Source organism: Erithacus rubecula (assembly GCF_903797595.1).
Source record: "Erithacus rubecula genome assembly, chromosome: Z".
Lineage (NCBI taxonomy): Eukaryota > Metazoa > Chordata > Aves > Passeriformes > Muscicapidae > Erithacus > Erithacus rubecula.
Genome location: NC_136661.1, coordinates 2,571,332 through 2,584,069, shown reverse-complemented (window position 1 = coordinate 2,584,069; position 12,738 = coordinate 2,571,332). Strand labels below are relative to the sequence as shown.

Genomic DNA, 12,738 nt, shown 5'->3' with positions numbered 1-12,738 from the left:
CACATTGTTAGTACTGAGACACCTGCATTTATAAGTATAAAAATTAATTATTTCTAGTTTCATGCATCTTCTAAACTCTGAAATTAACCTCTAGAAACCTAGCTTTCCAACAGCAGTAACCAGCAAACTGGATAACCATGTGGCTACTTGACTGATTAGGGAAACAGCCTTCTCCCCCAGCTACATAATGATCCTTTGCTGCTTGAGGTCAAAATTGAAAGTGTTGGTCTTTAGCTTAAACTGTACAATGTCTGGATTTAAAACTTTTCAGTTAGCAAATTGTTGTTGATGCTCTAGTGAAATTACAGCACCAGTGATATAAAACTTTACTACACTCATTCTTTCCATACCTCCCATTTTTCCACAGCATGTTCTGTCTCTTTTCTGCTCCACACCTTCCTACTCCACAATCAGGAGTGCCTGATATATATTCTTGAAAAAGCTGCAGCACCTCCTGTTCTCAGTCTGGGGCAGGCACATGCCAGACTCATTCTAACAATTAGGAGAGGTGCTGTGACTTGTGCTTGAGGCTTTATGATCCCCATAAAAGTCAGTGTAAAATGCATACCAAACCAAAGAAAATAAAATATTTCACGAGCTTTCCTGTTTCTTTTTTTTTTTTTTTTTGTCCAGCAGTGCATTACCTAATTTTTATTACTCTGTGTATTACTCTGTTGCTTCTGGTTCTAGCTTACCCTTAACCTCTCAAAAGGAGAGCTGCATCCACCTATTGCCACTTGCATTTTCAACAAACAGATGAAGAATTTGAAGCACAAGTATATTGCTACCACTGAGGCTGCTCCTCTTAGATGGGTTATTCCCCTGTCCCACCTCAAAGGTATGTCAGGTTGCACCTACCCATGGGTGCAAGAGAAAAATGGGGAGGTGGTTATGGTGTATGTGAGCTCCCTGTCTTGCTCTTCCTCATCTAGGAAGTAGAGATGTTTCTTAGTTAAGTGAGAAATCTCAGTCTCCTTAACAACCAGGTGACGGGTCACTCCTGGAGCTTCTCTGGGTAGCTGATCATCCACAGGGATAATGTGAACCATCATCACCTGGAATTGGGGAGACAGTAAAATCATCAGCCATTCCTCTCAGTAAGAAAGTGTCCCAAGTAGCTGTTTACCAACATGCATGGACAAGTGGGTCACTGGACTCTGGGATACATGATGTGGCTGTCATGCCATATCATCAACACATGAGTAATGGAGGTATATAGCAGTCAAAGATTCTGAATCTTAGAGGTTTCCCTTTAAATTAAACACAAAATTAAATTCAGTGTGTTGGAATCTTGCATGACAAAACAGCCTATTTGGTTGACTTCAGGAAGGTTGTTTAATGTTTTTACTTTCTCCAAATGCAATTTAGTTTCAATATTTCATTGTATAGCATAGAAAGAAGTATTTTCTATTAACTTTTCTCTATTCAGCCAGGGAGAGAATTACCCCACTGAAAGCAAGAACAAGAAATAGCAAGAAAGCAAGAACACTTAGGTGATGCCTGTCATCAGTAAAAATATATACCAGTTTCATTTGAAAGCCTGTAAGAACATACAAGATATCAACAATTTGAAGAAAAATTTCAGGAGACTGCAATGATACCTGTGGCTCTGAGAGATTTGGAGGGTCATGGCTATCACATAGCACAAACTCAAGGGAATCTTCAAATACTTCTCCTCCCAAATGATGATAATAAATCATTCCATTAAATAGATCCCTCTGAAGAAAACTGTTGACAGAATACCCTGTTGAAATGAAGAATACATTTTCCACTGAACACTCCATGATTCTAATACTACATTAAAGTTATACAGTAGCTGTGTGAGAAACTGGGGAAGAATAATGTCCTCTCTTTCACCCTAACTGGAGCAAGTTCCTTGGAATGTTATCCATTGTCTTCCACCTTCTCCAAAGATCACCAACAACTTTTCTGTGTCACCTAAAGACCATTCACAAAGTGAAGCAACACAAAAAACAGTCTAAAAGTCCTGTTTAAAAGTCAGAAGAAAATTCGCAGGACTAGCAGCATCTACAGCTTAGGACTGGAATTTCTGGGTTGTTACATGGAAGGAGAGTTTTCTCATCATTTAGCGTAATTAGGATCATGTCTTAGCTATTAATTTGTCACAGATCCTTGCATGTAACTCCTGATGAGTCCAATACTTTTTCCATAGAGAAGTACTGCAGGAAAATGGACTCGGAATGGAAGAATTACAGGATAAATTGTGTACACAGGGATAGTTATCCTAGTGCAGAGACCAACACTGATTAGTGATGGGGTTTTACACTACAGTGAAAGAAGTACAAATTTTCCATTATTTGTCCTGAGCAAAAATAAGGTGTCTGACTGTAACATTTACTATATTTTTAAAAGAAGGAGACAAAGAAAAGTGTGCTTTTGTGGATGTGCTTCATTACCTATCAAGTTTGGTCCTGGTTTCTTCATGATTTCCCCAGCCTGTGAAGGTTTGGTAATGTTGAATAGTATGTAGTCATCACTGGAATCCAGGTCCGAAGCACGAAGCATGGAGCCTTGAATCAGGATTGTCTGTCCCTCATGAACCTCAATGACCACATTGCTGATCAGAAATGGAGGGCTATCATCTTTAGGGAGGATATTTATTGGAAACTTATGGCGAATATTGTGGGAGCCATCAAAAATTCTAAATATCACAAAGTCCTTTGTAGAATCACTGTCATCATGATGGTAGCAAACAACTCCAGCCTGAATGTCAGAGACAGTGAACATGAATCCTTTGCCTCCTGTCAAAACAGTGGAAGAAAGCGCATCAAAAATGTACGGTTCAATCCAGAAAAGTATCTTTACTAATATGAAGATTATTGAGGGAGAGAGATTAACAACATATTGCTAACTAGAAAAATCAAATGTAATTTCACCTACCAAAAACAAGCCTGTAGGAGTTGGAAGAGCTATTAAGAATACAAAATGTACAACTATGATAGCAGAGAAAATCCTCCAAATATCACTAAAGGTAACTGGAGACATCAAGGATTTTTAACTTTAATTTCAACTTCTACTTTCTTATCAGAGCATTTTGCATGCATTTTAAGCATCACAGAATATCATATTTATAATTAAAGATCAAGATTTAATTTCAAGTACAATATAATGATGTGTAGATTTTGGTATATTAAAATATTGTCTCTAACTAAGGTAATAAATGTATGCATAACATTTCTGCTTCACTAGAAATGTTATCATACAGACAAATATTCAGGCAAGTTAAAGGATTCAAGAACTGGGAGCTGGCACTAAAAAGTATTATATCCCCAAGGCCACCAAGAAAAGAAGCCAAGCATTCCTCTAAGGTTTTACAAAAAAAAAAAAAAAAACGAAATTGCTAAAACATGGGGTGATGTTTTCCTTGTCATGTACCTATGCAGACAGAAGAAAGAGAGTAAGGCGCGGTCACTGGAGATAAAATATCCACCTCTGGCTGGTGCATGGCAGTCTGAGGAACCCTCAAACTCAGCATGCAAGGACTGGCACCAGGAGATGGGCCCTGGCTGGCTGCACAGTCTCCCTAACACTCTCTCTGGGACTGAACCAACCTGGCACTGCTGACACTGCACAGTTCTGTCTGTAGCTTTGCAGGAGGATGATCTTGCAGACACCAGACTACTTGTCAGGAATTTCCTGAATTTAAGTTTACTTCTGAATAGTTTCTATGTTTGCTATATTCAAAATGTTACCTTTTCCTTAAATAGTTTTTTTTTTATGTCTTTAGGTTATGCATTTTACATGAACACATTCAACTACCAAAAAGATCTCAGCATTTATAGTGAAAATATATTCCCACCCAGCAAAGAGGAGAATTATTTCCATCACATAATCTTTTCCCCAAGTACTGTGGTGACCCATGTGTTGCAGAGCAAAATTAGTAATATTGATAATGCAGAAGGCTAATGAGGTAGAATTCTAATTTACTTTCCACTTTTTAAAATAAACCTTAAAGCTGACAGTAACAACTATATCCAAGTGTTGTTTGTATTTACCAACAAATCAAAATCACCTGGCATTCCCTAACATCCACAAGCAAAAATATAAGAACTGAAAATTTATTGACTGTGTTTCTCCTAAATCATGTTCCTCAATGATGGCATAGCTGATTTCTTTAAAATTTTGCCTTCAGAGTGTAAATGTACATCAGCAAAGGTTTAAATACTGAATTTTTGAATATTCCTGTTTAAACACTCACGCCTAGCATGGCTGTAGCAGGGGAAGGCAGTCAGCAGAGGGAGCAGAGCTGTTATTTTATCACAGAGGAGATTTTTCCAGTCTCTGGAGTTGAAATTACCTACCTCTCACTGACAGCCGCCCATGCTGTAATCCATCAACTGTGACCAAGCGAACATTTTGGATGTCATCATTGTCTACAATTTGAAAGTGTTGCCATGTGATGGGTCGGGACTGCCCTTCTAGAAGGTTGAGGCCTGCAAAAGAGCGGAGAGTTATGTCACTGTCAGCATCTAATGCTTCTAAAGGTGTTTGCAACCAGGAACAAATACAGAGTATTTATTTCTATCTGCACATGTACGTGTGAAAGGCATTCCAGTGGAGGTTTATATTGATATTAGGAAAAAATTATACACTGAAAGAAAAAATTAGCTTTGTAATAAGCTCCCCAGAGCAATAGTGGAGTCACCAGCACTGGAAGCATCCAAAAAACAAGTAGACATGGCACTTCATTATATGGCTTAGTGGGCGTGGTGGCATTCAGACACTGATAATTTTGGAGGTTGTTTTCAACTTTAATACTTCTATAATGCTATGATTCTAAGGCCATTTAAAAGTCTGATAACAGTTTCTGATATACTTGATTTTGTTCACTGTCTTTAAGGAATCTTCTTCAGAGAAATAACCAATTCTTATGTTGGAGAATGCACCTAGTGCAGGTAGCTTCATGTGCAAGTTGCACATTGTGCCCTGGGTGGAGGGAAATACCTGGAGCTCCAGGCAAAAAACCATGAAGGGGCATGGACCCTTTGTCTAAAAAAGTGTGGCTGGTTCCCCAGAGGCTGCAGGACTCAATGAGCAACAAGGACAAATATCACTATTGGAACAAGCACACATGGATTGTGGGGATATAAAATCAGGGATTCCTTTGTTTAGGGCCCCTCTCTGGACACCAGTTTGAGCAAATTTTGTGCTGCTGCACCACAGTTAAATTACACAAAGAAATCAGACAGCAAGGATTCTGATATGGGACACCCAGACTGAGCCAGTAACATAAAGTTGCCTGTTGGTGTGTGTCTGGTGGGTGTAGGAAGTCAAGCAGGACATCCATCAGGTCACAGGAGCCAGCTGCTGTGAATGGACTCAGCCCCAGCAGTGAAAGTCTTGGGTGGTGCAGAGAGGGCACCTCACAGAGAGGGGCATCTGAAAGGTCAGGAGGGAAGTTTCCTTGACATCTGGTTTCTAGTTATCTAATAATCTAATGAGGCACATTTCTGGACATTTGCACTGACAGGAAAATTCACTTGACATCTCACAATGTCTGAAACTGGTATTGAAATGCTTTAGTGAGTCTGCAGTTAAAAACATATGTTGATCTTCCTGACAGAAGACAATGATCCTTCTACTTGGTCATTTCAGGTGAAGCTTCTCTGGAAGATGTGAGGTGCCTTCTTCTCAGCTCCTTTCCCTTTCTACTGAGGGAAAATTGGACTTTACCTGGTGTTAAATTCTAGACATGTTTGATCTTCTATATTTTCCTTTTGGTGATTAATTATCAATGCATTCTAGATGAGAGATTCTATTCCCTTTCCAGTGCAAGCATTATAAATCTGTTTGAATTGGACTTAAACCTGTTAGGTTTCCAGGCTTTAAATGCCTGATGGTATATCATGCTTTTTTCATAGTTGTTTAGTTTTGCACACTTCCACTTTAAACAATACCAATAAGCCTTGGTCTTTTCCATGTGCTACCCCTATTCCCATTCCATCACATATTTGCCCTTAATATTCATACTTTTTTATGTACAGTTCATTCTTCAAGAAAATGCTGTGTAAATAAATCCTGTTTTTCCTGTAATTCTATTTTTTGTTTATTTTTCATTCCAGTTAAGACATTAGGTAATCTTCAAGTTTTTGTAACATGTTCCCTCCAAAATGGATATAGGGGAAAATAGATTTATGCTCCTTCCATTTAATGATCCTTAGATTCCAGGCATAAATCTGAATTTTAGAGCTTTGTCAAGTATGTGTGTCAAAATGTTATTAATTCTGAAGCAAAATGAATTTAGCATGAGACCTCACCTGTGTTCCATGAAACCCGAGGGGCATTTGTATCTGTTGTTCTGATGGAAAGACGCACAATGATTGGCAAACTCCTTTCAAAGTAGAAGTCATGCACCTCAAGTTCCACCTGTTGTGGAAACAGACAAACCACTTATGGAAAGCTGGAAACCAAATGTACTTCAAAACACATATAGTGCATTCTCTCCTGAGAGATCTTACAGGCATCTGATAATATGTTAATAAACAAGACTTGATTTAGCTTTCAAAAAGAGCCACAAAACTGAGTATCTGCCTCCTTTGGTCTTTGCAGTGGATCTTAGTTCATGATGTGTGCAATTTTCATTTTATTTGGAGTACAGTTAGATTGCCAATTAATATAGAGCTTTTTTTAACTAGTCGAAATAAAAAGTGGAGGAGATTATTTCCTGCTCTTTTAAGATGTGTAGGACCAAAAATAGATATGACTAGTATAGAAAAAATAAAATCTAAAAGAATAAATCAAACTCTTGAGTTGTGAGACTCCAGAATTGTCAATCAAACAATGCTGAAAACACAACAGAGGTGAGGCACTTAAGGAGCAGATATTTTGGTAGGATGTACGGTCCTCACATTAAGGAAACAGGAAATGGAGTTTTTACAACAGCCAAGAAAGAAACAGTGAGACAAGACTTGTCAGCATCAATTGCCAGTTACTGTTGCTCTGCTTTCCAGGCAACCCTCTCCTCAGCTTACCTTGCTCTCATTCTCTGTTTATTCAGTTCTATTATTTTAGTACCAACCGTTTTGCTTTGATTGGATAATTCCTCTAGTACCTTATCAGACAGTTATTTTGTAACTTACTCAAGAAACTACAGACAGAAGCCTGATGTAATTCATCATTTGCATCATGCTCTGTATGTTAGTGACATGCTTTTACTAGTCCCAGCAGGAACTGTTGGGAGCCCCTCTTGGTCATCCCTAAACCACCATTATCACAGCAGGTAGGCTGTATGATCAAATAGCAGTCCTGGACTTTACCCGGTCTATCTTTCATTATTTTAAATATGTCACCTCTGCGCAGGTCACAGAGATCAGTAACATCATGCAGGGATAAAAGCTGTGTGGAAAAGGCACCACTGATCTTTCCAAAGGCTCTTTGGCAGATGTATAAGCACTGCTATTTCACTACTCCTCTTACCAAAAAAAAAAAAACACCAAAAACATCCAGGAGAACTAAAAGGTTTCCAGTACAAAGAAATTTTGTATTAAGCAATAAACATCTATTTTGTGTTAGTTAAGATGATGTGTCATAGGAGACAGGGGTAAAAGATTTTACCTCTGCTCCTGTACTGCATATAGTTTAAAAACTTTCTTCCCTGAAAAATATCCATTATATTATGATTACATTTATTTCCATTTTACTTAGTCTTAAAGAAGTGAAAAACAGCAAATGTCCACACACCCCACTGTTACCTCATAATTCCTCCTCTCTGTGTGGCTGTTATTTGGAGGCTGGTAAGCAATGAGCATGTCACTGAGATCCTTCCACGTGAAGGAGCCAACAGTTTTTGTGTGGTCGGAGAGGTGAGTGATAAAGCCCTGTGGAGGTGGCTTGGTAATATTGAATATAAGCAGAGACTTTGGAGTTTCCTTGTCTTCAGCATCAACAGTTGTGGTTGTAATAGGGGTTAAAATAAATTGATCTACTTCCAGGACGAGTTTTGCCATTGGAACAGGTTTGGGTGTTTGGTTGGGAACAGCACCTCTAATCCGAACAGGGAGCCATGCATACTCCGTCTGCAATAGGGAAAAAATGAGACAACTGAAAAGGCAGAGTGAAAAAATCAATTCAATTTCTTTTAGCAAATCATGATACATGTTAATGCAATAATTATTTTGAAAAGAAAAATTGAAATATTTTAATTATAAATGCCTGGAGTAAATATTGAGATGTCTTGAATATGACTTTCAGGTTCACTAGTCTTATTTGTGTCCTTAATTTGGGGCTGAAATGACTTACTTAATTTGATGTGAGTTTAATGAGTAACTTTATCTGACAGAACATGCACAAGCTATTAATTATTATTAACTGAATATGTTCACAGAGCTCTTAACTTATTAATTACTGTATATGCTGAAGTCAGTGCAGATCATGCTGTTAAAAGTTGTGGAATTATGCCAGAATTCATTTTTCACTCAGAATAAACTACTTATATCTGACAGTAATCAACCAGAGGTGTTTCTTTGTAGCCATAATGGCCTAATCATAAAGGCATGGAGATAATGCCTTTCATTAGCTTAGCTGGTAAAGTTCTAAGAACTGGAAAAATTTAAAGGCTCCCTATCTCTCTTCAAGTGTGACAAGGAGCAAAGACTTTAATCAAAAAGAAACAGTAACAACAACAAAAAAACACAGGATGACAATCGGAAATTCTCTAAACTTGCATAAAAATCTACCTTGTGCAGAGTTTTGCTTCTGCTGTCTGAGAGATCCAACCTCAAAGGAATATAATCAATGTCAGGTGAGGGGGGGTCAAGGTGTTGATACTGAATGCCCATCCTCAGAAATTCTTCACAGCTCATCTTTTTGTTGCTAATAACTTCTAATCCCAGTGTACAGCTCCCATTTCTGCACTTTTGGCCCAGGCTGTGCTCTGTAAGCCAACAGCAATAGTGAAAGTTAGCAGAGCAGAAACCAACACGAGAGAGACAGTGTGCTTAGAAGAAGGGCTCCTTTCCTGACTTAATTTCTCCTATAGGATTTTTTTTCAACTGACATCTTCCAACTCCATCCTCCCTTGGTGTCTTTGTTAGGTGCTGCCTCCAGCACGAACCTGTGCTGTTTCTAGTGAGTCCTGGCACTCACAAAGCTGTCATATTGGTCCACATGTCTAGGAGCCAGAAACAGAACCCAGTCAAGGAGTTACTGACCCAGATCTGGGGTCTGCGTGATGCCTCACAAAAACTTCACATCCCTTTCATGCCCACGATAGCTCCAGTTGTTCATTAAACTTCCCACGACCCGCTGCTGCACAGCAGGTCTGAAGCAACCCACTGCTGCAGACTTTATCGTGCTAATGCAAACAAAAAAACCACATCATACTCATGCCAGGGAAGAAGCTCCATGGCTGATCTCCACGAAGCTGCTCCTGCTGCACTTTTCTGGTGATAAGCTGGCCGTGAGCAGGCAGATGAGTTTCTGAAGAGATTATGGAAATGGTGCAATCCAGGTTTATCTTCCTGTCATAATCAAAGGTGAGGATGTTTTTGTCAATCACCCTAGACAGACCGTAGTATTCAGGCACCTCCAAAGCATGGGAGCGTATTTTTATGATGTTACAGTCTGGCTCAAGTAGTTGCACATGAAGGATGAATGTTTCTACAAAAGTTTCTGTTTCTGTAAACCTGCAAATAACAGAACAAAAGTAGTTATACTTCATCCCATCTTTTGTTGCTTTGTGATTTGGACATTGTCCTCATCTTCAAAACTGAATTACTTGAACCTCTTTCTCTCTTGTGTGCTTAAGCCTTAATCCAGATCCTGCTGCCCAAATCCCCCTGCTTATAAGCAGGGTGTCTGCATGAAGGAAGAGGCTACTCTCTATGTGTATATGAGTGTCTGTCCCTATCAGCAGGACAGCAGAGGGCCCATAGTACTCTGAAAGTACTATTGTCACTTTCCACAGCATAATGAAAAATCACTGGTTTTGTGTAATAAGCCAGCAATACATAATACATATTAAATGAGCATACCTGCAATATATGGTGAGAAATGTTTCTGTGAACAGATGCAGCTACTGGATCTAAGTAGTGGCAACATGTACAGAATGCTTTAACTGTGAAAAAGGGCCTGCTTGCTCTTCCTAAGGTCAGATGGGCTCCTGGTAACAGTGATCTGCTGCTGCTGCTTACCTGTACAGCCGAAGCATGACCATGTCTTCATCTAAAATTGGACATCCATTGTGGCTATATTTGACTTCATTAGGAAGGAAGTGACAGTCAAAAACCTATGAAGGAGAAAGAACAGACTGCCACCACACTGCCAAAGATGCCAACTTCACAGCATCTGCTCCACTTCTCTCTGACTGCCTGGAATACACCAGACTTAGAAAAATTTTAATATGTAGTAATTTCTTTGGATAGGTATTCACCTGTATTGTAATATTCCAGTAAGAGAGCAACCACTTAAACATGGGGCTGCCAGCACTGCACAATTAGAAAGGCAAAGGGCATATGTGATTGTTTCAGGCTGCCAAGTCCATCCCCAGTACAACAAATATTTTGGCCTCACCTTCTTTACCACTGCAGACTGTGGAGTTAAGGGTGTAGATATATCCAGCAGCGCATACAACTACAATGGTGCTGAAAAGCCAGGAGTTTCAGCATTATAATTTGAGATCTATTGACTTTTAGAGATGCTCATGACAATAGCTTGGTTATATAGCAAATCTGGCTTTATGTCCACTACTACTGTACCACAAAAGTATGACCCAATGAAATTTCTCTGTTAGAAACTTCACTAACTCAGAGTTTTTGTGATAATGACTTTGTACCAGTAGCTCGTTCTAGATTAGATGTCATCTCTGTGACATACAAACATCTAGCCCTAAAATCAGTGTAATCCACAGCTCAAAAGCAAGCAGATATCTGTATTTCCCTACCAGCTAATTCAAAATAGACTAATTCTTACAACATACCTGATACAGGCAAAATTTTTGAGTCTGTCTGGCCACAGTTAAATCATCTAAGGCAGACACTTCTTTCAGGCAGTTAGATTATTTAATGGTAGGTTGACTTGTGAAAGCAAGGCAATGAGGAAACATGCTTGACACAAATAGAAAAAGGATTGCTTTGACATACCCATTCTTTGGGAAAAGGATTTGGATTCTGGACATACAATTTTCATGTTCTCAAATACTCCAATTTGCAAGACTGGCAATTTATAATTCCCATGCAGTATTGTTTCTTTACTGAAACACCAGCTGAAAGCTCCTAGGACTGATAAAACTATGTCTTTGTTGTCTTTGTGATAACAAGGAATCCCTATGCAGTGCATGAAAGATGGAAGATGCTCGTGTTTCATATCTACACAGAGAAAAGGCATATTCTAGCTAGCGAGAAACCAGAATCACTGCATTTCCTAAGCATTTCACTAGGAGTATAATGTAGATTTCATTGCATTTTTTCAGGGCAGTTTTCACAAATGGTTATATGGACTTCCATGGACTAAAGTGAAATCTGTTCAACATTCACTAACAGACCTAATGAGGCCATAAATAACAGCAATTAATGTATGTATATGGATTACTGACTAGCGTCTTTTCTTTTCTTTTTTTTTTCAAAAAAGAAGACTTAATTTCTTAATGACAGTATTTTTTTAAAATGTGACAATCATGAAAATTAAATGCCTTGCATGAATTGTCTTTGTTTCCCCAACCACTTTAGATGTGGTGAAACAGCTGAGGGACTTTAGTAAGGTTCTAAATTGTTGACTGAAAGTGTAGCTCATAGAGAAAATCTTTGGATGCTCTGATGTTCAGTGTGAAATTTATGTAATAATTTAATTCTAAATTAAATGCTAATGCATAATTAACTGAAGCACCTCATGAACACCTTGTGTTTTTATGTTAAAGGATTTAAGAATTATTGAACTTTGTTTCTTTCTAGCCATTACACAGAATAGAGCTTATATCCTTCTATACTGGAAGAATAGTTAGAGTTTCTCAGCTTTCATTATTAGTGAAAGAGTCTACTTCCATTGAAGCTAATTTCAGATGTTCAAGCAATGTGATAATTTTTCTATATTCCTAGCAATTTTAAAATTTATTGCCTGCTTTTAGCTTTCATCAAGAAGTGCATTGTACAAAGTCCTTCCTTTTTTTGGTTTGTTTTTTTTTAAGTGATTAGTTAGTTGATTTTCAGACATATATACATGGTTAAACCTCTTGGTGTTATGGAAAGTATTCTTGGTTTTTTGGGAACTGCTTAGAAAGGAACTACAAGAACAGTTTGTGGAAAACAAAATTAATCTCATATGATGAAAGCTGTGACTGTGTTGTGGCTGTTCTGTTGTGTATTGTTTTCAAATGCCATAAAAATATGTCCTTTGGTTTATTTTCAAAAATAAAAACAATAATTATGTCTTTTTCTTACATAATTTCCTTCCTTTCTTAGTGCAAACTAACATAAAGAAACATGATATTTAAGTAATCAGCTGGACAGTCTTACTTGATATTTTACAAAAATGGGTAATAAAATTAACTAGCTATGTGGTATGCTATCTTAAAGGAAAAAAAAGTATATTATATACAAAACCCACTCATATTGTAGCTTCAGAAGCAACTTTCAGTTGGACACTGAAAGTAAGATTCTTCAATGATATAAATCAGGGTAGAGCTCTCAAAGTCAATAGGATTTTGGTTACATAAGGGTGTTGTGGGGGACAAGGCCAAAGGGATTACGGAAGTCCAGATAAAAGACATCCAAGCCCTTCTCTTGC

The 12,738-nt window shown here is 38.2% G+C and overlaps 1 protein-coding gene across 1 annotated transcript in view; it reads right to left on the bottom strand.

Annotated features, from left to right (window-relative positions):
• FREM1 (FRAS1 related extracellular matrix 1) overlaps positions 1-12,738 on the bottom strand; it is a 61,722-nt gene that overhangs the window by 40,984 nt on the left and 8,000 nt on the right. Inside the window, exons 3-11 of the mRNA XM_079330475.1 lie at positions 10,152-10,246; positions 9,343-9,644; positions 8,697-8,893; positions 7,713-8,036; positions 6,279-6,387; positions 4,323-4,454; positions 2,418-2,762; positions 1,602-1,744; positions 859-1,055 (exon numbers count right to left, since the gene is read on the bottom strand). Coding sequence (XP_079186601.1) covers positions 859-1,055; positions 1,602-1,744; positions 2,418-2,762; positions 4,323-4,454; positions 6,279-6,387; positions 7,713-8,036; positions 8,697-8,893; positions 9,343-9,644; positions 10,152-10,246 — 1,844 coding nt within the window. The remainder of the gene's footprint in view (positions 1-858; positions 1,056-1,601; positions 1,745-2,417; positions 2,763-4,322; positions 4,455-6,278; positions 6,388-7,712; positions 8,037-8,696; positions 8,894-9,342; positions 9,645-10,151; positions 10,247-12,738) is intronic.